Source organism: Girardinichthys multiradiatus, chromosome 15 (assembly GCF_021462225.1).
Source record: "Girardinichthys multiradiatus isolate DD_20200921_A chromosome 15, DD_fGirMul_XY1, whole genome shotgun sequence".
NCBI classification, from domain to species: domain Eukaryota; kingdom Metazoa; phylum Chordata; class Actinopteri; order Cyprinodontiformes; family Goodeidae; genus Girardinichthys; species Girardinichthys multiradiatus.
In genome coordinates, this window is record NC_061808.1 from 2,225,712 (window position 1) to 2,250,908 (window position 25,197).

At 43.3% G+C, this 25,197-nt stretch overlaps 1 protein-coding gene across 9 annotated transcripts in view; it reads right to left on the bottom strand.

Annotated features, from left to right (window-relative positions):
* Positions 1-320: 320 nt before the first annotated feature.
* Positions 321-25,197, bottom strand: part of LOC124881991 (pleckstrin homology domain-containing family G member 3-like) — a 41,200-nt gene continuing 16,323 nt past the window's right edge. For 3 of the 9 annotated variants that reach the window (XM_047388037.1, XM_047388038.1, XM_047388039.1), the window contains 17 exons: positions 19,670-20,097; positions 18,593-18,693; positions 18,436-18,505; positions 18,274-18,320; positions 16,620-16,770; positions 12,848-12,979; positions 11,568-11,750; positions 11,394-11,486; positions 9,866-9,952; positions 9,739-9,772; positions 9,565-9,657; positions 9,439-9,471; positions 8,782-8,792; positions 8,331-8,642; positions 6,256-6,345; positions 4,385-5,840; positions 321-3,398 (listed from right to left, as the gene is read on the bottom strand). In XM_047388037.1, coding sequence (XP_047243993.1) covers positions 2,512-3,398; positions 4,385-5,840; positions 6,256-6,345; positions 8,331-8,642; positions 8,782-8,792; positions 9,439-9,471; positions 9,565-9,657; positions 9,739-9,772; positions 9,866-9,952; positions 11,394-11,486; positions 11,568-11,750; positions 12,848-12,979; positions 16,620-16,770; positions 18,274-18,320; positions 18,436-18,505; positions 18,593-18,693; positions 19,670-20,097 — 4,208 coding nt within the window. In that variant the 3' untranslated portion in view covers positions 321-2,511. Of the gene's footprint in view, positions 3,399-4,384; positions 5,841-6,255; positions 6,346-8,330; positions 8,643-8,781; positions 8,793-9,438; positions 9,472-9,564; positions 9,658-9,738; positions 9,773-9,865; positions 9,953-11,393; positions 11,487-11,567; positions 11,751-12,847; positions 12,980-16,619; positions 16,771-18,273; positions 18,321-18,435; positions 18,506-18,592; positions 18,694-19,669; positions 20,098-24,186; positions 24,458-25,197 lie in introns of those variants that run through there. The other 6 variants (XM_047388034.1, XM_047388033.1, XM_047388036.1 and 3 more) reach the window with 6 other exon arrangements.

The following is a 25,197-nucleotide window of genomic DNA, read 5'->3' on the forward strand; positions in this document are numbered from 1 at the left end:
ATCAGTTGTTCTTGCCGTTAAACCTCCCGTAAAAGTTAGAGGTCTTTGTTCATCCCAGTGAAACTTCCTGCTCTGAAGCAGAAGCTGCAACCACCTCAGTCGGAGAACGAGGGAAACCTTGGTGTCCAGCTTACTGTTTTACTGTAGGCATAAAAAGACATGCAGTGAATCTGTAAGTCAGAGCTGACAGATCCTTAACAGTCCTTTGATAATCTTATTCCACCAATCATTTAAATCTTCAGCTAATCTCCAGAAATACAGCTCGATGTTGTCTGTTTTACAAACATATGTCACAAATAAAGAGAAGAAACTCACCAAGCTTTGCTTTCTTCTGTTTAATGTTGTTGGCATCATCACAGATAAAAAGTATGTACATAATCATAATCATTGTGATCCTCTAACATTCATATGTTAATAGAAACGTTTCTATTTACACAAGATCCAATAAATACGAGGAGGAAGAAGAGCGCACAGACTGAGTGACGAAGAGGATGGACCGGAGGTCAGCAGAGGTCACAGGTTCCAACCTGCCCCCGTGCCTCTGAGCAAGGACGTGATGTTTGAGTGCAGGGGGAATAAAACATGACTCATTAAATAAAATGTTGAAAAAGACTTGGAATAAAATCACAAAAAGGCACAACATTAAAAAATGATCTGTATGTGAAACAATAAGGTTAGATCAGAAGTAACATGCTAACGGAGGAAAACAATAATTTATCTTAATTAAATAGAATAAATTTAAATATTTTTACTCTTGAAATATTCCATTTTTTACTGTCCTAGTTAAATCATCCATAAACTAATTTATTGCCTGCAGCCCAGATTTTAACAGTAAAATTTTATATCTGCTCTTTTTGATTTTCAGTCACATTATTCGTCATCAGTATCTAGGTCAACAATGTTGACCTTTTATTTAAAGCATAAATCAAGCATGCAGTCTACAAGAATACATTTATGATGGGTCAGAATTATACATACAGGCTCAGGTATACATCCATACACCCCAATAATGTCTGGTTAAATGTCTCTTAGGTATTTCCACCTCAGCCACAATTTCTGTAGCCATCATAGAGCTTCTGGCTGATTTCTGACTGGCATGTTTTGAGCAAGTTCACAAGGGGTCACGCAGGGTTGAGGTCAGATCTTTGTGAAGGTCATTCCAGCTTAATGCTTTATCCATTAAAAACCAGTTCTGATGTTTGTTAGCAATCATTGTCCTACTGGAACAACCAGCTGTGTCCAAGATGAAACTGATCAGGATGTGAAGCTTCAACCACAAATCTGCCCACAAGGACCAGCCAAATGTCTGCTGGAGGAAGATTTTCTGGTCAAGACAGAGCTCAGTCTATGTTTGGAGTCAAGGCGAACACTGAACCTGATGTTGAGCATAGTGGTGGTAGCATCATGCTGAGGGTTTTGCAGAAGAATGTACAAGAACCACCTATTAGTTCACTTCACCCCAAATCCAACGCTGGATGGTTGAAACCTGGAGACAGCTGGGCGTTCGGACCAGATAAGGATCCCAAAGCAAACATCCAAACTGGTTCTGGGACAGAATTAAGCTAACACTAAACAGCCAAAGCTCCAACCTAAACCATATTGGAAATGTGTGGACTATGCTTCAAAGCTTGAGCCCGTTCCAGAAAACAAACCAGTTTAAATAAACTCTTCCAACACCGCCAAGTCAAATGTCCAGCTGGAATGATGCCACAGGTTGGTTTCATAATCATTCCAGCCTGGAAAAACAACGGCTCAATCAAATCATTAAAAGCCCAAATTATTACGACATTCACCCCAAAGACGAGTGGATTTAAACCTGGATCCAGAACCTTCTGGGTTTTTAGGAAACGCAGCAATTAATTATTTTTATTGGAGAAAGTTTGTTTAATTTTAGGATTTTTCTCAGCACCAAGCGCTGAATCAGAGACGCTGAACAATAAACCTGCTGCTGCAAACCAGCTGTCAACAAGCTTCATGCAGTTGCTATAGCAACATGAAACAGGACCCTAAATGGCTGTTTTTTACTCGTCTTGAAATGACAGACAGCGTTCCCGTCTGTCCTGAAACGTCCCGCTGATGACAAAATTATTCTCTTTCACTCCAACTCCGCTGCTCTGAAACACTGCGACTCTGCGTGAAAGTCCGGTCCGGCCTAGTGGTTAGTCCTCTCATCCCGTCATTAAGGAGAACCAGAACGACCCGTTTCACAGGTTCAACATAATCATTTCTCTCAGCGCAGAAAATGTCCAACAGGACAAATGGTTAAAAAAAGGTGCTTTTAATCAAATCTGCTCTTGATGCTTGGAGGAGGACACTTACAGGAACGAGCCTGAAACCTCATGAAACATTTAAAATTATGGATCTTCCAGACTTTAAACGAATGAACTTGTATGTTCACCTTGTCACAGTGTAGCAGCGAGAAATTTGTTGCCGTGCATCATTTGGCTTAAAGAGTCTCAGAGTTCCCGTTGGTCTTCAAACTGTTGGTAAACTTGGAATGCTTCAGGTCTCCTAGCATTTGCTTTGAAACTTTTCTCTCAGGTTTTTCACGATGTTCTTCTGACCGCTCTCCACCTTCTGTCCAGAGCCTGATCTCGTTTTCTGGGACTCGTGCTGTTCTAAAGAAGCGCCTGGCGTCTTGATGGACTCGTGAGGCTTCGTTGGTTCATTTTTAGTCTTCGCTTCCTCCCTCTGTTTGTAGTCGTCGGACTCCTGGTAGGCTCGGCAGCGTTCGATGACGGCCATGATGGAGATCTTCTCCCTGCTGGTTGGTGAACGGATCTGGACGTATCCATCGTCATCTTCCCCAGTGGATTTATTGGCTTTTTTATCATGCTCTGGAAGCTTCTCCATGATTATGATCTTGTGTTCTGGGTCATCAGTGAGCGGTGCCTCACCTGCGATGTAGTAACCATCCTCTATGTCGTTGCTGGCCTGGTTCTGAAGCCTCTGCAGCTCACTCATTTGGGGCAAACTCAGCCGAGGGTCCAGAGAATTGGCTCTCTGAAGCCGTTTGGAGCGTTCCTCCTTGCCAGCGGCGCGGCTGCCTCGAGACTTGCGTAAAGAAACTCCGCTGGAACCTTCGTCAGAGTGGAGATGGCTGGAAGACCCGCTAGAATGCCTCCTGAGACCCCCAACCAACATGCGCTCCGGGATGGTGGAGCTGCGGCTCATAGGACTCTTCAGGGATCGGCCGCTGTTGGAGTATCTGGAGCGAAGTTCCCGAACATCAGGCCAGCTGAAGCCCTCGATGGGGGGAAGAGGGCTGAGAGGGCTGCGGGAGGAAGGCTGGCCTGGTGACCTGCAGGCGGTCGGGGACTGGACGGGGTCCACCGGGCTCAGAGGCAGAGATGTAGACGGGCTTTTAGAAACCAGCGGCAGAGTCAGGTTGGGTTTACCTGCAGAGAAGGGATCAAGACACGAGTTTACAGCACAGATCTAGTAGAAGAAACAATGATCTATTCAAAGACAGGACAGGAAATCAGTTACCGTGAAGCTTGAACTGCTTAAGACAGAATCAGAGGAAACATGATCACTCTCCAAAATGGGAAAGACATGAGAACAGATGTGTGTTGCTCTTCATAAGTCAGTAAATGGCTACAAGAAAACAGTCCCTGGTCTGAACTCGTCCACATCTCCAGTAGGAGCGATTGTAAACCAGTTTAAACCAACTGGTAACTGAGAGAAACAGGTTCATCTTCCACCACACAGGGAGGAGGATGGCGACGGAGGTAGAAACATCTCCAAAGTTCTCTCCAATGAGAACTGCAGCAAAGAGGACCATCTTAGGGGGGGGTCACCAGGTCTCCATGACAACCATCAGACTGTATTTATGTACCAGGTGGTTATTTGGGAGGCATGTTAGGCATGTCCTACCATCACAAACATAAACTCTACTGGGACTTTTAACTGGAACTTTGAGCTTTGGTCAATGGAGACTCAGGCTGACCTTCTCAGCAGAAAACAGTCCAGGTGGGTCTGCTGTGAAACAGAGGATGGATGGCAGCACCTCATGTCCCATTGTTAGGTATGGTGGTGGTTCTGTGATGCTTTTGGACTGTTGTTTTTTTTGAAACACCAACAATGTCTTTAGGTCTTTCAGCAGGATAAAGATCTAAAACGTATGATCACTAAATCAACCTTCTTCCATGGCCGTTCCAGCCCCAGACCTAAACATGACAGGAAACCTGTGGACCTGTGGCTGAAGAGAGGAGAACATGGTTCTCGTTCTCTATGTGATCCAGTATGTTACAGGAGAATACAGCATTGCTGTCCTGGTGGTGATGGTTATACAATGTATCACCAGCAGAGGGGTCCTTTAAAATGTCCCTGGCTATTAAATCATGTTAACATGATGAAGAAGGAGGTAAATGACGCAGCGTACCTGAACTCTCCTTCTCCTCCACCACACAGGCCAGACTCTTGCTGGACAGACCAGCCGGACCTCGCTGTCTGACCACAGGACTTGTGGATCTGATCTGTTGGCTGTACCGACGAGCCAGAAGGAGGACTTTGCTCTCGGCCCGGTTCACCTCGTCCGTTTGTTCCGAGTCCTCTGCTGGTTTTTCGCCGCTGGCCTCTGCCTTCAGCTGCGCCACCCGAGGAACCGTGGCTCTGAGGGTCATGGTTTCTTCCCCGAAACATCTCAGGGTGTTTGTCTGACCTCCGGTCTGACTAAGCCTTGAGGTTTTGGTCTTTGGGGGTGAGGGACTTGTGGAGTCCTCTGTGATGGTGCTGAGGTCAGAGGCTCCACACTCTGGGTCACAGGTCTTGGCCCAGGTAAAGCTGGTGATGCTAGCAGCTCTGGAGGGTTCTGGAGAACCTCTGGATCGATTTGATTCTCTGTCTTCACTCTGGGATCTGGACATCTGTCGCTCCATTCCCTGCCAGACCTTAATCATCTCAGATGATGGTCTGAACTCTTCCTCTGACAGATCGTCGTATGTGCTTTGAGACCTGGAGCTGCGCTGTTCTTCAAAGTCATTGCTCAACTCATCAGACTTCAAAGAGTCCAAGGAATGACTAGAAACCATGTGACCCTTGCTCTCTGTATGTGGAGCTGGGTGAAGATCTGTGGAGAGAGGATTGGACTGGACCGTCTCATCTCGCGGGATGCTGTTGAAGCGGCTGACGGAGCTCCGGACCAACCCTGACGGGATGTACGTCAGACTCTCCCTGCGTCGAAGGCCGAACGCGCCGTCTTGGTTTCCAGCTTTCTCGTAGTAATTCTTGATTTTCCCGATGAGCAGCTGGTCCTGCTTGGACAGGGTGGAGTCCCGCCTTCGCCGAAGGCTTCGGTCTGGATCAAAGAGGCTGTCATCTCGGGGGGACAGCAGACTGAAGTCTGCTCCACAGGGAGCCTCTGGAGGATCAGAAGAGTTGCTGTTGAGCCGCAGCGGTCGGTCGGCCGACTCGGACCTGAGGCTGAGCATGCTGCCGGTCCTGCTGGGTAAACGAGGAGAAGGACATCCGAGGGAGCGGGCGTCGTCCTGGGCCAGGCTGCCTCTCTTCATGGTGTTGGAGAAGTGCTGAGCGATGGCGCTGGCCTTGTCCAGGACAGAGGATGGGAGAATACTGGGAGAACTGGACTCCTTATCTGCCGCTTCCCTCTCATCCTCCTCTTCCTCAGAGGACTCGCCACTGCTCAGGGTCTTTGCGTCAGAATTGACTGTGGCAGAAGATGGCAATTCAACATGGTCTGGTTCTTCATCAGGCTTCAGATCTTCTGACATTTGAGAGGTCTCTGGGATCATGGAAGGAGCAGGATCAGAGGACGGTTCTGGTTCTGGTTCTTTTGTTTTTTCCAATGGTGTCTCCAGAGGCAAATTATGTGTGGACTGCTATAAAAAAAGATAAAGATATGGGTGAAAACATAAGAACCTACACATACCAGCTAGAACATGATAATCTGCTGGAGCTGCTACCAGTTGCCTGATGCCTGGACCAAACTCTAGATCAGTGGTACCCGGCACCATAAAGAACCCTCAGTTCAGTTAAAACAAAGCAACCTTCTCAAAACAGTAAACGAGTCTCTCAGAATGATGTTTGTGGTGTTCCAAGTCATTGAGGGCTGATAATTTGGGTCTCTGATCTTTTAATTCACCGAGTCTTTGCACCAAGTTCTCCACAACGACTTAAAAACACCTCAATTAACTGTTTTATATTCAGGAAACACAGAAGCAGACAGTCAAAGTATTCTTCTTAGATCCAGAATAGATCCAGAACATTGAAATGAAGATGATCTTAAGCTGTTACCTGCGAAGGTGTTGGTTCCGGTCCATTCAGCTCATCTTCAGAATGCTGTCCATTTTCTTTGATTGAGATGATGCCACCTTGCTCTGCATCCTTCAGAGAAGAAAATGAATCATTGGGACTGAAAAAAACTTTATCGAGATCATTTATGTAACAGGTAATCACTTACTAATAAAACGTTCATATTTTAAAGGGCTAGTTCACTCAAAGAACATCTGCAGACTTTTCCCTCAGAGACGGAGATTAGTTTTATAGCCTTTTTTAGGAAAATATATTTCAGCTCCATGTTTTTAAACTACGCAGACGTCACAGGGCTTTGTTGCATGAAGTGGCCCTTTCTTATAGATAGAAATCATTTTAAAGCTGTGTTAAACAAGCGTTCAGGGTGGAGCTTTGCACACAGCAATAAAAAACATGCAAGAAAAATAAATGCATAAAATTAATAGGAGTAAAGAGAAAGAAGCAGCAAACACAGAACGTAACCCTTCAATACTTTGCATTCAGAAAAGCTCTAAAGTCAGGCTGAAGCTGGAGGGCAAAAAGAGGCTGAGAGCAGAAATTGGACATTTAGGCAGAGTTTACCACAAAGACTGGAAGCTGTAAACATATTAATACCATCCATTCATCACTGGTTGGTAATGGGGGGCTGGTTCCTAGACCAGGGCTAAACTGGTAAGAAGACCCAGAGGAGGCTTGATTGGGTTTTTCTTGTGGTTCTGGGGACTGATGAGCTTTTTTAGTCAAGTCCTTTAAGATGAAAACGTTTTATTTTCCTTCATCAACAAATGATTTGATTTGTGGAAAACCGCAAGGTCTCTAGGAAGCAAACCTGAGGAACTCCACAGTAGTTACTCTGGCCTACATGTGGCTGACTTTTAACATTCCTAGTTTCATTTCATTTTTACTGTCTGTTCCTTCAGCAATGAAACCTTGCCACAAGTCACTTCAGTTTTATGTTGTTAGGTTTAGCCTATGATCAGTTTCTAGACTTCATGTTGTGACTCTGTGATTAAAGCAGAAAACGGAGCCAGAAAAGTCCAAATTAAATCTTGAGTCTTTAAGAAGCAAGCACAGGTCTAAAATGTTTGAGGGGCAAGTCCAAGTCACATCTCAAGTCTGCGAGGGGAAGGTCAAATTCAGGTTTCTAGTCTCTGGGGAGAAAAGATCAAGTCTTTGAATGACAAGTTAAATTCAAGCTTTGAGTTTCAGAGAGACAAGTCTAACTCAAGGTTCAAATGTTTGAAGGACAAGTCCAAGTCAAGTTTCTGAAGAGTAAACTGAATATTCTTTCTTCATAAACGTCTTACTTTTACTCTCTGAGATAAAGATTGTTCGCGAAATGAGTTCGAAACCATAAGTCTGAGTCAAACACTCAGTTTGTTTAAAGGGATCTCCATGTCTCTAGTCCGAGTGTTGCTGAAAGCTAAACAGTAACCGCTTGTCCTGGTCACATCTGGATCAGGTCGTCACCCAGGAGGCATTTCTTCTCTACTTAACACAAGACCTCACAGAGTTTGCATGAGGTTTCATTACGACATAGTAATAAATAGTAGGAATACTTGAGTCTCTTCTGGAAAGCTAGAGAGAAGGCCAACCTGACAATATTTCCAGACTTTGTTGTGAGCTAAAACGATCCTGAAAAGGATTCCCATGCTCTCATCATGGACTTAAAAGTCATATCTGGGACCCAAACAACATCGAAAGGAAAGACTTTTGACATATTTCCATGTCATTCTGATAGGAATGCAGAATAAGATTACATAAAAAAAAGAGTGAAAAATATGACTCCTTGATGTTGTATGATCTGATCGATGATGCTTCAAGTCCATGATAAGAGCAGGTTAAACTGTTCCTTCAGTTAACATGTCTGGGGTTTACAGACGTTAATAATCTCCATGCTTCAGAGTGTTTAAGCAACAACATGCAGGTTGCCTGCTGTTAGTTCCACACAGAAAACCCATGCAGCGGTTACTGAGGGGCAGCTGGAGTTATCGCAGTGGTCCGTTTAGAGGGTTACAGAGCTGCTGCAGGCGGAGCTGGGGCACCATGAGGACCAGGCTGGCAGCAGAAAGCCTCACCGTCCTAGCAGAGGAAAGGAAGGCCTGGACACTGTAGTGCCAGCAGGAGATGGCAGCCAGCACAGAGCTGGCAAAGTCCTCTACCTGCTCATCCGCTATGAGAAACTCATCCAGTCGCCCTGTCTCTGCCTCCAGTTCTTCTTCGCTGCAAACCAGTCTCTCCAGAGAGCAACCCCTGCTGGTGAAATCCTCCTCGTGGACGAGCACATCAACATCTGACTCTCCCAGACTGCTGGATCCCAGCGTGCTGCTGCTGATGGCGCCCTGCAGCGAGCGCCTGTCATCCAGTGACAGGTCCTCGCTGTTCGCGTGCTGCAGGATGTCACACACAGCTCATCCTGCTGCCCTCTATGACCAACATGCTACCTAACATCTGTCTATTCACTGCCTCATAACCACTGACAGGTGCCTCCACAGAGCCATGTAAATGGTTGATGGATCGGTTTCTTACCTCCAGAGGCGCTGAGATGTCAGCAGGGAGGCAGCAGCAGCAGGGGAGCGGACATTTTGATTGGTTGGAAAGAGAAGGCAGATGTTAGAATCACAAGACTGCTGAAAAACTACACGCAGCTTTTAATAAAGTCAACACACCACATATGTATGCATTTACCTCCAGATGTTCAAGGGTTTAGCTCCAACCAATCAGTAACAGCATCACTAACGTGTTCAAAAAGGACCAGCTGCTGTCATGCTTCAGCAATTAATGAATGTTTCAGCTTCTGACCCACAGAAGCTGCTGATTGACTGACATCTGGGGTCTTCCAGACGCACTGGGAAAATGACTTTACTCTGGAGCTAATAATCATGAGCTAAACCAGGAAGCAGGAATGTTTCTACAGCAGCAATGCTTCCCAATAAGAAACTAACCCACTGCCAATAAGGCAATAAGGTTAGTTAATCCTGTTATTCATCATCTTTTAATTGTGTCCACAGGGAGGACTTAAGGAGTAAAATTAGCTGCCAGAACAGTTTAAACATCATCCAGTTTGACTAACAGGATGTGAACAGAAGCAGGAAGAACAGGTTGTTATTTGGGAAGATTTTCCAGGATTATGATGCTCGTCTATACAGGCAGATGTCAAGAGTTTAAGATAAATGGCATTTTTACCTTTAGTCCTCTTAAGCATTTGTTTGGTTGGCTCTGAAGAAGAAACAGAAGAGTTGTGTGTGTATAATAAGACACTCAATAACTCGAAATGATCAGATATCAGGTGAATGTGGTTGAAGTGAACACCTGACTGTCTGCGGCCCTGACGAGCCTCTCGAGGAAACTCCTCTGTCACCGCTTTCTTCAGCCGCTCGGGGCTGTAACGATACCTGGGAGGACCTGCAGGACAATAACACCATCATAAAGATTTAGAACATCTCCACAGCTTCAAGAGGAAAAGCAGAAGAGAGTCATCCTCACAGATGGAATCCATTTCCAGAATGGCTTCTTTAGCCTGAAACACACAAAGCAAGCAGGTTCTGTTACTGTGCTCTGAGCTGGTTTTTGCTGGTATTACTGGTGTGTAAGGGCGTCACTGGTGTCCAACCTTCTGTGGGATGGCTGCTGGGTGGTTTTCCAAAATGATGCGTTTGATGTGATGAGCCCAAAGCTTCTTCTCCTCCACCGTCTTTGCCTAAGACACGAAACGAGTCCAAGTGAAGGGAGACGACAACAGATGACAGAGGCAGTGGGACATCAGCCACAGCTTCACCTTCACCACTTCTTCTTAGATGAAGGGATTAAGTTTGGGTTGCATTTTTTATTTTTTAAACTAAATCCTAAATCTAAGCCTGCTTTCTAGTCAGGGTTCTTGGACAAACCGCAGCACTGAGACTGCATTGGGAAAGGTTTAAACGTTCTTTGCTGGTAATACTGGATCTCAGAGCTGTGAGAGTCACAGATTGTTTGGAAGGGAGGAAAATGGATTCATGTCTTATGTTGTAGACCCAGACTCCTTTGGATCATTTGGAAAGTATAAAGCAACAATCACATTAGGGTTCCTCAAGGCTCTGTTCTTAGGTAACTTTATTTTGTAAAAATATTTTTGTAACTCAGGACTGAAAACTTTACCGTTTACTGCAGCTTTCTCATAAAGGTCAAATGTCATCTGTTCATTCCCATCATGTCTTTTTATTTTCATTTGCATTTTAAAGTTTCTTTCTTTCTCTCGTTCTTTCTTATGCTTAAATCGCATTCTTATTCTTCCAACATATTTTGTATGTTTCATGTAATTTTCTACATTCTCCTCCATTGTTTCCCTGTAAAGCACTTTAAGGGTGTGTTCACACCAGGAAAGTCCTTTGGTCCGCTTGTTTGGTCCGGACCAAAAGCAAACTTTATTTTTTTCATTTGGTGCGGTTTGTTTTCACATTGTACTTTGACGATCATTGTTCCCATTGGACAGAAATGACGGGGGCGGGACAGAACACAGACCCGGACATTGAGGAAAACATCTGTAGACGTTCTGCGTTCAGCTCCTCTGTTCTGCATATTTATGCCGTTATTAAAGCTGTAATATTATTGTGAGGCTGAAGAGCAGCTCATTCAACACAGACTTTGAGACGTTCCATTTATAATGTTGGAAACCCGTCGGAGAACGCGTGCTGAACGCCGACGTTCTCTACGTACAACAAGCCAGTAGCGTTGCTAAGCAACAGACAGCTTATCAGGTAGGATTACCTTACAACACACACCTTTGCTAGCGGCTACGGTGGCTTTTTATGTCCAAAGAGACGTACGCTTTTTGTAGTTGGTTCGGATCGGGGCTGGTTTGTATTCAGACCATAAGCGAACCGCACCAGAGTCCGTTTGGAAGCGGATCGAGACCACCTCAAAAAGTGGGTCTTGGTCCGGTTGTTTGGTCCGGACCAGGGTTCACTTGAGTGCATTCTCACCTGCACAAAAGGTCCGGACCAAGGAGGGAAACGAACTCTGGTCCGTTTAAAGCGGACCAAAAGTGGAAAGGTGAATACACCCTAAATCAGTGTGTATAAGAATGGTGCTACACACCACTGAACCTCCCTGTAATAACCAGTCGCTCCCAGTCTTTGTGCTGGGATGTGGTGGTGGCTCACCTGCACAGTATGAGGCTGTTTGAGGTGTTTGTAATGGCTCACGCTGAAGCTCAGAGAGTCTTTGGCGCTCTCGATCAGCAGCAATGTGGAGGACTGGAGAAAAACAGACAGAGAAGCATCAGAGCGAAGCCAGTTGTTGCTCATTAGAGCCTGTTTGTTGGTCGGTTTGCTCACAGAGATGTGCGTCTTGTAGACGTAGTGCTCTCCACGCCGTTTGGTGATGAGCAGCATGCGGTCGAACAGGAAGAGGGTCCTCTCGTGTCTGGCCCGTGGAACCTTGAAGCTTCCTTCCAGGACCAGTTCACCATAGGTGGTGAGGTCCTGACCTTTCCAGTTCAGCAGCAGAGACTGGACCTCCTGAAAAGAGATCAACAGCCTGGTTTCTACCTGCTTTCACTATAACTTTAATGTATATGTGCATCTCAAAAAATCTGAATATCATCAAAAAGTCAATTCATTTCAGTAATTCAGTTCATCAAAGTAAAAATCAAATGTTATCTGCATTTATTACACACAAAGAGTTTATATCAGTGGACCAATAAAAAAAGATCTTTAATTCAGAAATGTTCTGTTCTGGTCACATTGAGAAGAATGTTGTCCTCCACTAAGACGGTAAGCCACAAAAGGTCATTGCTAAAGAAGTTGGCTGTTAAGAATGCTGTATTCAAGTATGTTAATGGAAAGTTGAGTGGAAGGAAAAAGTGCAGAAAAATTAGGGCTCTTCATGCTTCTCTCTGCTGACACGTTTTATGGAGATACTGATTTAATATTTTAGCAGAACTTGGTACCGACCCATACTGTCATACGTACCAATAACTGCTTGTATTGAACTTGGTATCAACAGCATACTGGCCTGAACAACCTAAACGTTATGGTGGGCTTCCTACCTCAACCAAACCACAGGCTGATCTCCTCCATGCCATGCTTCACTGTTGCAGTAATTCATACAAATGGAGCCCGGAACATGTACTGACTGCAGATACGGTACAGTACATGGACATACTGTTCAGTAGGACCACATTTCTGGATTAGAACTCATTTTTAGTCTGATACAAAATTCTAATACTTGGAGAAACTGAATTTTGGGTTTTCATCAGCAATAAGCCAGAATCATCAAAATGAACAGAAATAAATGAAATATTTTAGTGTGTTTTACATATTTTACCTATACAGTATAAGAGTTTCCCTTTTTGAATTGAAATACTGAAATAATGAATATTTTCGTTAATGTTGAAATTTAATGTGATGCACCTGTATAATAATCCCATAGCAGTTCATAGATATTAAATTAAGACTGAAGAGAAATGTGGAAATTATTCAAGAGCAGTATGAAATCTCTGTCACTGTTAGATGTTTGGTTAGAAGAAATGAATCAGGATGTTGCATCAAAAGCCCAGCTGATGTAACGTGACAGAAGACTGTAAATATAACAAAAACAAGCAGCTGTTGGTGACCTGCAGTCGGACGGCGTGCTCGTGTTTCCTCTTCATGTCGTTGATGTACCACGCCACCCCCGTCATGGTGTAGATGGCCTCCTCCACCACCTCATAACCCTCCTCCTCTGGGTCAAAGTGCTTTGCAATCTCCTGAACATCATCACAGTAGGGGGGCAATCAGGTGAGAAACATCTGTTTTTATGCAGATGATGGTTTCCTCTTTCAAGATCAAGGATTTATTTTCAAATAAAAACTGTAAATTTTACACATAAATTATTTTAATGTCTGTTATGATGTTTCTTCTGTCCTGAAATTAACTTTCAGTATTTATGATCCAACTATCAAACCCAGTCCAGGGTTCCTACAGCCTTCAAGTCACAATTCAGAACTTTTCCATACTTGGATATAAAGAGATCTGTGACCATTTTCAGATGGATGGATGGATTCAGGGTTGGGTGGATGTTTAGATGGATGTTTAGATGGATGGATGTTTAGATGGATGGATGTTTGGATGGATGGATGGATGTTTAGATGGATGGATGTTTGGATGGATGGATGTTTGGATGGATGGATGTTTGGATGGATGGATGTTTGGATGGATGGATGTTTGGATGGATGGATGTTTGGATGGATGGATGGATGTTTAGATGGATGGATGTTTGGATGGATGGATGGATGTTTAGATGGATGGATGTTTGGATGGATGGATGTTTGGATGGATGGATGTTTGGATGGATGGATGGATGTTTAGATGGATGGATGTTTGGATGGATGGATGGATGTTTAGATGGATGGATGTTTGGATGGATGGATGTTTGGATGGATGGATGGATGTTTAGATGGATGGATGTTTGGATGGATGGATGGATGTTTGGATGGATGTTTAGATGGATGTTTAGATGGATGTTTAGATGGATGGATGGATGTTTAGATGGATGGATGTTTAGATGGATGGATGGATGTTTAGATGGATGGATGTTTAGATGGATGGATGGATGTTTAGATGGATGTTTAGATGGATGGATGTTTAGATGGATGTTTAGATGGATGGATGGATGTTTAGATGGATGGATGGATGTTTAGATGGATGGATGTTTAGATGGATGTTTAGATGGATGGATGGATGTTTAGATGGATGGATGTTTGGATGGATGGATGGATGTTTAGATGGATGTTTAGATGGATGGATGTTTGGATGGATGTTTAGATGGATGTTTAGATGGATGTTTAGATGGATGGATGTTTAGAAGGATGGATGGATGTTTAGATGGATGGATGTTTAGATGGATGGATGGATGGATGTTTAGATGGATGTTTAGATGGATGGATGTTTGGATGGATGGATGGATGTTTAGATGGATGGATGTTTGGATGGATGGATGTTTAGATGGATGGATGTTTGGATGGATGTTTAGATGGATGGATGTTTAGATGGATGTTTAGATGGATGGATGTTTAGATGGATGTTTAGATGGATGTTTAGATGGATGTTTAGATGGATGGATGTTTAGATGGATGTTTAGATGGATGTTTAGATGGATGTTTGGATGGATGGATGGATGTTTAGATGGATGGATGTTTGGATGGATGGATGTTTGGATGGATGTTTAGATGGATGTTTAGATGGATGTTTAGATGGATGTTTGGATGGATGGATGGATGTTTAGATGGATGGATGTTTGGATGGATGGATGTTTGGATGGATGGATGGATGTTTAGATGGATGGATGTTTGGATGGATGGATGGATGGATGTTTGGATGGATGTTTAGATGGATGTTTAGATGGATGTTTAGATGGATGGATGTTTGGATGGATGGATGTTTGGATGGATGGATGTTTGGATGGATGGATGTTTGGATGGATGGATGTTTGGATGGATGGATGTTTAGATGGATGGATGTTTAGATGGATGGATGTTTGGATGGATGGATGGATGTTTAGATGGATGGATGGATGGATGTTTAGATGGATGGATGTTTGGATGGATGTTTAGATGGATGGATGTTTAGATGGATGTTTAGATGGATGGATGTTTAGATGGATGTTTAGATGGATGGATGTTTAGATGGATGTTTAGATGGATGGATGTTTAGATGGATGTTTAGATGGATGTTTGGATGGATGGATGGATGTTTAGATGGATGGATGTTTGGATGGATGTTTAGATGAATGTTTAGATGGATGTTTGGATGGATGGATGGATGTTTAGATGGATGGATGTTTGGATGGATGTTTAGATGGATGGATGTTTAGATGGATGTTTAGATGGATGGATGTTTAGATGGATGTTTAGATGGATGTTTAGATGGATGGATGTTTAGATGGATGTTTAGATGGATGGATAGATGGATGTTTAGATGGATGGATGTTTAGATGGATGTTTAGATGGATGGATGTTTAGATGGATGTTTAGACGGATGGATGTTTAGATGGATGTTTAGATGGATGTTTAGATGGATGTTTAGATGGATGTTTAGATGGATGTTTAGATGGATGGATGTTTAGATGGATGGATGTTTAGATGGATGGATGGATGGATGTTTAGATGGATGTTTAGATGGATGGATGTTTAGATGGATGTTTAGATGGATGGATGTTTAGATGGATGTTTAGATGGATGTTTAGATGGATGTTTAGATGGATGTTTAGATGGATGTTTAGATGGATGGATGTTTAGATGGATGTTTAGACGGATGGATGTTTAGATGGATGTTTAGATGGATGGATGTTTAGATGGATGTTTAGATGGATGGATGTTTAGATGGATGTTTAGATGGATGTTTAGATGGATGTTTAGATGGATGTTTAGACGGATGGATGTTTAGATGGATGGATGTTTAGATGGATGGATGGATGTTTAGATGGATGGATGGATGTTTAGATGGATGTTTAGATGGATGTTTAGATGGATGTTTAGATGGATGTTTAGATGGATGTTTAGATGGATGTTTAGATGGATGGATGTTTAGATGGATGTTTAGATGGATGGATGTTTAGATGGATGTTTAGATGGATGTTTAGATGGATGTTTAGATGGATGTTTAGATGGATGGATGGATGTTTAGATGGATGTTTAGATGGATGTTTAGATGGATGTTTAGATGGATGTTTAGATGGATGTTTAGATGGATGTTTAGATGGATGTTTAGATGGATGGATGTTTAGATGGATGTTTAGATGGATGGATGTTTAGATGGATGTTTAGATGGATGGATGTTTAGATGGATGTTTAGATGGATGGATGTTTAGATGGATGTTTAGATGGATGTTTAGATGGATGTTTAGATGGATGTTTAGACGGATGGATGTTTAGATGGATGGATGTTTAGATGGATGGATGGATGTTTAGATGGATGGATGTTTAGATGGATGGATGTTTAGATGGATGTTTAGATGGATGGATGTTTAGATGGATGGATGGATGTTTAGATGGATGGATGTTTAGATGGATGGATGTTTAGATGGATGTTTAGATGGATGGATGTTTAGATGGATGTTTAGATGGATGGATGTTTGGATGGATGGATGTTTGGATGGATGGATGGATGTTTAGATGGATGGATGGATGTTTAGATGGATGGATGTTTGGATGGATGGATGTTTAGATGGATGTTTAGATGGATGTTTAGATGGACTTTCACAGACTGTAGTAACTGTGCCAGTAAGAAACATTGAGCTGGAACTAAGAACAATAATGCTGACTCATATTAGAAGACTCAGTTGTCATAGTCATCCCATAATAAACTACACACAGGTGTGTATGGACGCCTGGTGTGAAACTGTGGTACCTGGAGCAGCAGGTGGTATTTAAGGATCCTCTGAACAGGTTTTAGCAGGTATGAACCCAGAGGCAGGGAGCGCTTCAAGGACGCCTGACGGTCCCGGAAAAACTTGCCCAGAGATTTATTCCTCATGCACTCCGTCAGCGCTGCGACCGAGCTGCAACAGGTGTGTAGAAATTCAAAGGTGTGGTGGGTATTACAGATTTTAACAGGTGTGGTGAACACAGGTGATGGACAGGTTCGAACATCAAATGACTGCAATCGAGCCAACAATCAAGGAGTGGGCAGGCAAAAACAGGAACGGGTAAAAGGAAATTATAGGTACATGTAGGTGTGAACAAATTAAAACCAGGTGTAAAGAGCTATAGAGTGTGGATGTGAACAAGTGATGAGATTTTAACTGGAAACTGGTTTACGATGAAGCAGATATTAAGGCTGAACGGATGGATTTAGGAGAAAACAAGGAACAGGTAGATCCAGGTGGGAACACATGACTAATATATTTGAATGTGAGGAAAGCCAACATGTGGAATCTGTATAAACGTCATGAATGGGTGTGAACATAAAGCAAAACATTACACAAGCACAATCAGGTGCAGACAAGGGTGAATAAATAGAACTGAGGTTATCTGACAGGCGGCAGTCAGCAGCAACCAGGTGTAAACAGTTAAAGAATGAGTGAATGGTTGTAAACAAGGTGTGAACAGGTGGGAACAGGTAAACTGGTGGGATTAGGAGGGAAGTGAAGAACCTATGAAAGCTAGATGCTGACATACAAAAACAGAGAGAATAGCTGAGAAGAAACATGGTATAACCAGGAAGTGAGCAGGTAGAAGGCAGGTGTACACACATGTAACTCAGGTGGGAATACAAAGAAGACGTGTGTGATTTGTAGAAAGGTCTGATGAGAAGTACGATCCTGCAGGTAAGTGATGAAATGCAGGTGTGAAACAATGGTGCAACCAGGTGATGAAGCAGGTGTAGACAATTAGAAGTAAGGTGTGAGGAGAAAAACCTGAGGACTAGGAGCTAGTAGGAGACAGGTGATGAACAGGTGGGAAACAAAGTAACCTTGTATCATCAGGTAATTTACAGGTAAACAGCAGTTGTAAAAAATAAATAAATCAGAAGTGAAACAAGATGTGAACATGTGTGATTAGCAGAAAACGTGACATTAGGCCTCGAACTCATTAAATATTCTGTAAAACCAGGAAAGCACCAGATGGAAAAACTGGTGTAAACAGATGCAATTAAAGTGTGAAGTAAGAAGTGTTCAAGAGGTGGTCATAAAGATGAGAAGGATCCAAACGAGGACTTAGGAAAAACAAGTGTGTAAAAGCTGAAATACAGACTGAAAAAGTTTGGATCCTTCTTATCTTTATGATTACCTACTGATAACACCTTACTTACTTCACACTTTAACTGCACCTGTTTACACCAGTTGTCCATCTGATACTTTCCTGGTTTTACAGAATATTTAATATGAAAAGCTGAAATATAGAGTGAATATGTGGAAATTCAGGTGTAAACGGATCCAAGTCAGGTGTGAACAGATGAGGTGTTAAGAAGTAAAATAATGAGTGAAACAGTGAGAGCAGGACGAAATCAGATCTCTGCTCCACACAAAAACAAAGCGAGCAACACACTGTTCAGAACTTACTTTGGGTAGTTGGTGCAGTACTGTGTGTAAATATCAAAGTCTTCACTCTGAAACAAACAACATCAGATGAAGATGTTTCTCACAGCACCAGAACCAGTTTCATTCTGATGTTTGGTCTTTAACTGATAAAATAATAGTGCTGAAAGCTTGATTCGATCTCACCTTCATGACAAAACACCTGGCAATGGCGACGGGATCATTGTCACACATTTCGAGGTCCTGCAGGAGCTCGCTGTGAAAAGGACCAGCAGCTGTTCTGTAATGTCCAGTTCTTTCAGATCATGGATGGTAAATCAGGGTCAGTTCTGTGTCTCCTCACCTGTTGAACTCGTAGATGTCCTCGATGTTCCCAAAAAGAGCGCAGACCAGCTCGGGGTGGTTCGACAGGTCCGACTCATCAATGATGTGAGCGAGATAATCCTGCAGGCAGGTGGAAAAAAGATGAAGGATAACGGGACGAAACAAAGGAAAATGACTGCTGGAAGAAGGGAGGTTGCTGATTTTTAGTCATATTTCAGAATTCAGTATGAATTAACATAAATCACATCTAAAAAGGAGACACCATGAAATAAAAAAAAACATTAAAATCTATTTTAGGCATAATTACAAAGCAGTTTTGCTTGTAATGCTAACCGTTCTCCAGCAGGGGGCAGACTGAACACCCACATGACCAATCAGTCCTGCTGGCTCCATCAGTTTGTTTCTGTAGTTTAACTCGTCTATAACTCGTTAAAGTTTTAACTTACCTTCATGGTATTAAATGCAAACTATTAATTTAATCATTGTTTTAAAAAAGGTTCCAATCAGTATTTAAATATTTCCCCTCCTTTTGAAAAGGCACCTGAGCAGAACCTCAGACTGGGTTCTGATCAGAACCCAGACTGCTATGGGTCCAGATCTGGTCTGTGATTCTGATTGCCATCTCAGGTTCTTGGCTCTGGGTTCACATCTATCTCTCTCTCTCTTCCTCTCTGACCCTGGCTGTTACATAAACAGGTAATCCCTCTTGATCTGTTAATTATAGTGCCATGTTACTTCCTCTAACACCAGAGATGTCCTCCACCTGTCCACTGCACCTCCCTGTGTCCCTGCCAACAGAGTTCTGGGTCCAGTGTCTTCTCTAAAATGAGACCTGGCTTCAACACTAATGAAGTACGATAATACGATAAGTTGTTTTTTGGTGTGGTCAAGAAAAGAACGGCACAGATATAACTTAGCTCCTATAGAACTTTGCAGCTGTGAAAGACATGGAGTTGACATTGTCGGTATCAAGGAAAATCCATGTGGATCGAAGAGGAGTCAAGACAGAAGAGTCAAAGCGTTGACACTTAAAAACAACAACAAATGAAAGAGAAATGGACAGAAACAGGCATCGACGTAGTCTTTCGTGACTCACATCTACAATCATCCTCAGGTCTCTGACGTACATCCTCTCCGTCTCGATGATCTCCATGATGACGCGGTCCAGATAGGTCAGCTGAGGGTTGGGCGCCATGGTGGCGGCTATGAAAGGTGACGCCTGCTCCCGGCGGCTCAAGGCTCGGATTGGGGTACACACTTTGTTGTTGCTGTTCTTGTTGTGAATGAAGCTCCGCCCCTTCTTTTCAGGACTCAAGTTCTGGTTTAAATTGATGCTGGAGGACCCCTCAGACACCCGAGTCGGGGCAAGGTAGTCCTCTCTGGAGGACCCGGACCCTGACGACACGGTGGAGATCAGGCTCACCGGACGCTGACCTGCCAGCGTCAGGTCAGAGGAGTCTGAGGGAGTGGCAGATGGAGTACGCTCATCGCTGCTGAAGGAGGCGATGGAGAGACGAGGCGACTCTGAGGAACAAGTGTTAGACAACAAAGAAATGATTTAACTTGAAACATATCAAACCCACTATGTTGCTGAGTCACTGACAATACTGCCCCCTATCAGCTGCAGCTGTCAATTACAACCAAAGAGCAATCCCAGAGGACACAGTTTAGGAGCTTGAAGCATGATTCCTTCGGGCTTCATTTGTTTCTAAAACAAAAATCTGTATGAAGTTTATTTCAAGTTCCTGCAGCTGTTCCTAAAACTATGTGGGAACAGGGACTGAAAACACCTGAGGAAGAGTTTAAAAGGAAACATTGCTGTGGCTGTGTGTGATTCACTGTTTTGGTGTTGCTTAAACATCGGCATGCTGCCATTCACAGCTGAGGAATTTCAGGAATGAACACATCAGGTGTTTTTACACAGAAGAAACTGAACACTCAACGTTCTTTATTTCCTTTTCAACTTATGGACTCAAATCTAAAAGCAATCATAACAAAATGTACACAATCTAGTTCAGTTTCACAGATATTAGATGCTTTGCAGCAGAAAAGCAAAAAATTGACATAACCCAGTATGTTGTGTAGTGTTCCCTTAAAACTAACTGGAAAAACTGTTTCTATAGTCATTCACTACAGAACCTTTCCTGACCTTTCCTACAGCCCCGACCTTCTGAGTGGAAGTTATTAAACCTTCATCTTTTATGGATAAAAGTCAAATGTTGAGGCTGGCCACGCCAACACACTGAGATGCAGCAAAAATGTTTTGATAACCTTTGACCTCCAATGCCTTAAGAGTGTAGCCATTTTGATGTCTGTAAGTGAAAAGCTGTAGAAGTTCACTCAGATACATGTGTGTGGGTAAAAGAGACAAAGTGGAGGCTTTGATCCAAAATGGCTCCAATAGATCTTTATCTTCATTTAAAGCCTGGCTTAGGGTTGGTTGTTTTCCTGCTTCTAGGGGGCCCTGTGGAAATATTAGGCCCCACCACCAGGTCATTGGCTGAATATGAGTTCTGGGCTGGATAAATATCCATCATTTTAATTTGTTGCAGATCAAATCATATATGTGGACATTAGAGCCAAAGGTATGACCATGGCTTGACATCGGATTCTGCTACGCCGCCACGGCCACCCTCACTAAGCGTAGTCTGAGGGGGGCAATTATGGACCTTCCACAGTAAAACAATAGACTTCCTGTTCTCACAGGGTGGGGCTTAGATAATGTTAGCTTCTGACCATTCAGTTTTGTAGAGGAGCAGATGTGGCTCAATCAAAGAAGGTTTCATGTCTCTGTGACTGTATTTGTAGGAGCTATAAACTATTTTGTTTTTCTTGGTGAGTAGTCCACCTTTGAGGTCTGGCCCTGCCCCTTCAACATGCATGAAAACGTTGGATCGTCCTTCCGTTCTGATCCAACATTTAAGCTGATCGATCAAAACCTTTAGGAGGAGTTCGATCAAATTCAGAGGCTAGAAACGGCCAAAATGGGGTGTAAATTTTTAATTCAATCCAAGATGGCTGACTTCCTGTTTGTTGTAGAGCATGGATGCAAGAGTGTTATGTGAAGTTCTACAAGTGTATCCAAATTTCATTCCTGTATGACAAAGCAAGATAAATGAGGAGTGTGTTCAGAAAATGTGTGTGTATTAACTGTTAATAACGAGCCTCATGGAGCTAATGAACAGCGTTTTTCTTGGATTTCTACGTCTGTTTCTGCAGCTTTATTATGAGTTCAGATTTCAGTACTCCTATTAAGGTCCTCATTAAACCAGGACAAGAGCACACAAAGACTTCTTGGCTTCATCAAGGAAGGTAGGCTCACCACTATGCATGATGGAGCAGCCACACTGGCCTCATGCTGAAGCTACAAGCTAATCATGCCTTGAATAGCACCAATTAGCCTGATTTATTGCATTGTTTTAAGAAAAACAGAATTTATCCACCCCTCTAAAAGAGCACTGCTTGGAACTCCAGGGTCCATGGAATCTGGCTTACAGCTGGGGAAAGGCGCACACACCTCCGGTTTGTGCATATGAGCTGGCTTCTGGGAGATCAAGAGAAGCTGTGAGTTTTTCAGGCTACAGTCCTGGTGCAAAATCTCAAATGTTGGTGGCAAAGAGAAACCTTGTCCTCTACACTTCATCAGCAGTAATAAGTAAAAATCAGCACATTAATATTAGGTGTGAAATTTCTCTCTCTAATCTTTAGTGAAATGTTACATTTTCCATATTTATTCTTTCAATATAGCGTAAACATGGCAAGATAATCTGATTTTAAACACAGTTTAAACTGGAAAAGTCAAGACTTCATCTTCAGATGAACTCATCTTATGGAATGAGACTGGTTGGTATCAATCTGCACAGAATCCTGCATCAGTTCACTCTGAGGATCATGGGTAATGAAGTGTTTTAGAAAAGTCCTGGCGCATAAAAAAACACTGATGTGGTCAGTGATGCCATCAGGTCACATGGTTGTTTACTCAGAGGGCAGCGGCCCTGTTCAAACACTCGTTGCAGCTCACCTGCTCAGGTGCAGCAGCTAATATTACCATCATTTTCCTACAGGTCACATGACCAGGTGTACCACATAAGCACTACGCAAACATTGAGCTGCAAAGTAAATCAGGAAACAAATGATGGTAGTGGTGGTTAGAATCAGAACCAGAACCTCATTGAGGACTGGACTATTGAGTTTCTGTTCACCGTTGGAAGAAAAACCTGAATTTGGACAAACAGCTCAGGTATCAGCAGCTCAGCCCTCTAAAAACACGCAATTTAAAAACAAAGGAGACTTTTGCCAAGGGCAAAGGTCAGCAGAAGTTATCTCAGAATCATCTTGTTGAGACGTTGACAGCACATCACTGAGGTGTATTTGATTGGGTATAAGTGTACTGAGGTCCATTTTAGAGCAAATGTTTAACCACCAACTATTAGTGTCTCTGCTGTCCTGATCTCTGCCAGCAGCATTAATATACGACGGCCATGCAAAGCAGAGCTGCACCCATTCATCAGCTAGAGACCAACACCTGCCTGCTTCTCCTTGATCTTCTCTGATCGCTGATCTGAAAATTAATGAAATCCATCAGACCCAAGGGTGACAGAGCATATGTTCTGATGCACTTCATACACTTCAACACAATCAGCTTAAGGTTGGGAAAAATATGCAGCTACTCTATGTAGAACATGCAGAACATCGTGTTTTATGTTATAATCATAGCAGAATAAAATCTGCTTCAGACCCAAAAGAAAACCAGAAATCTGTAGCAGCGAGACAAGCCCGACTGGTGAGGAGGGACTTCCTGACATCCAACCAGTCCTTCCTTCGAGATTTTAATACTGTGATGATGATATATTGTTCAGCCCCTTACAGCACAGGCAGAGTTCATTTAGTTCTGTGCACTGGTTCTGGGTGTGTTCATGTGCATCTAGAACCTAAGGCGAAGATTTGTGACTCTCTAAAAACTAGAGAACATCCGACTCTCACTAACAATGAACTGAGCCAAAGTAAACTCACCAGCTAACCATCACTGACCCAAACTAGAAGAACAGAACCTGCTTGAAAGGGAGCCATGAAAAGAAGCAACAGACATGTAAATGAAAAACTCTGCAGGGTTTGAGTGTTCATAGGTGCAACTACTACTATTCAGACCCAGAAATCTCTGCTTTTCTACAGCAGTTGGTCCAAAATTCTGCTGAGTCCTAAGTTCTGAAACTCTTCAGGAACAGTGAAGTGCACAGCGCTCCATGTCCCAAACAGACGGCAGAGACCAGCATGGTGTAGAAAAACAATCCAGCTGCAGCTTCAGTCCCAGTTCATTCACTACGCAACTGCAGCAACAAGGAAGAGGAGGAGGAAGAGGAAGAGGAGGAGGAAGAGGGTTTGTTTGAATGAAAACAATCCCACATGCTGCTGCAGTCCGTTAGCTGCCTGGCTTCCTGCCACTCAGCGAGGCATTCACTGACCCCACAGGCAGAGGGGAAACTGATAAGAGATCCAGAGAGCCAGTCAGCTCTCAGAGTTAACATTCAAACACCTGAACTGCTCACCGAGGTCTGTTAGACCGAACAGAACCACAACAGAACCACTTTCTGAAGGGAAATTAAAGCGACTCACCGAACCAGCGACGCACAAATGCCCGTCTGAGCTGCCGGTTGTCTCCGGCGCTCCTGAAGGAGATCCTCACCTTCTCTTCTGAACATGAACACCTGACCACAGCAACACCTCCTCCACCTCCTCCAGCCAGACTCCGCCACATGCTCCTCTGATACCCCATCAACTCCTAACTGATCCCAGAACAATTTACCAAAAATAAAATTTGTGTCGTTCTTCCTGCAGGTTTGAAGACACCACAACACTTCAGTCGAGGTGCAGCAGCAGAGATGAAGGTTTAAACATACACAGAGAAGAGAAGAGGAGGAGTTCTGGATGGAGGAATCCGAGGAGGAGGAGGAAGAGGAGGGGAAGACCAGGGGAGAAGGAGGTCTGGGATAAGGAATCCTGGAGCTCAGACTGAGTAAACTGATCTCCAGTCAGACACAAACACACAAGGTTATAGCTCCTTCCTCCAATGTGAAACTCACACCTACAGATCACAAGTTCCTCCAAGCTTCACCAAGCAGGCCATGACGTTTGACCTGCTGCAACCCATCAAAGCAAACTGCTCAAAGTTTGACTGAAAAGGGGAAAGCCCCCCCAAAAACTCTGGGTTTAGCAACTCACTTCTCCGTGAAGGAACCTGGAGGAACTCTGGGAACACTGGGTTCAACGTTGCTGCACATTTCTTATGGAAAAGAAAATCAAAACTATTCCAGACTTCCCTGCTGCTGGAGATGGGCCCCAGCTCTCCCAAGACACTGCAAGACATGCATGTATGAATGGATGAATGGAACATAGAGAACCACACAGGAAATAATATGCTTTCTTTTTCCACACTTCTCCATTCAGGATTTTTCCAGACTGTGAAGGAACCTTGCCAGCAGCAGCTGGGTTCTGTGTTTGGATGGTTTCTTAAGTTCCATGTCCAGAATTTATTGAAGACCAAGAAGAAGGTTCTGACTCTTTTTGGAGAATCTGTTTAGATGTCTCTCTAATGGCAAACCACAGATACACTCAGGGGTGTCTAGT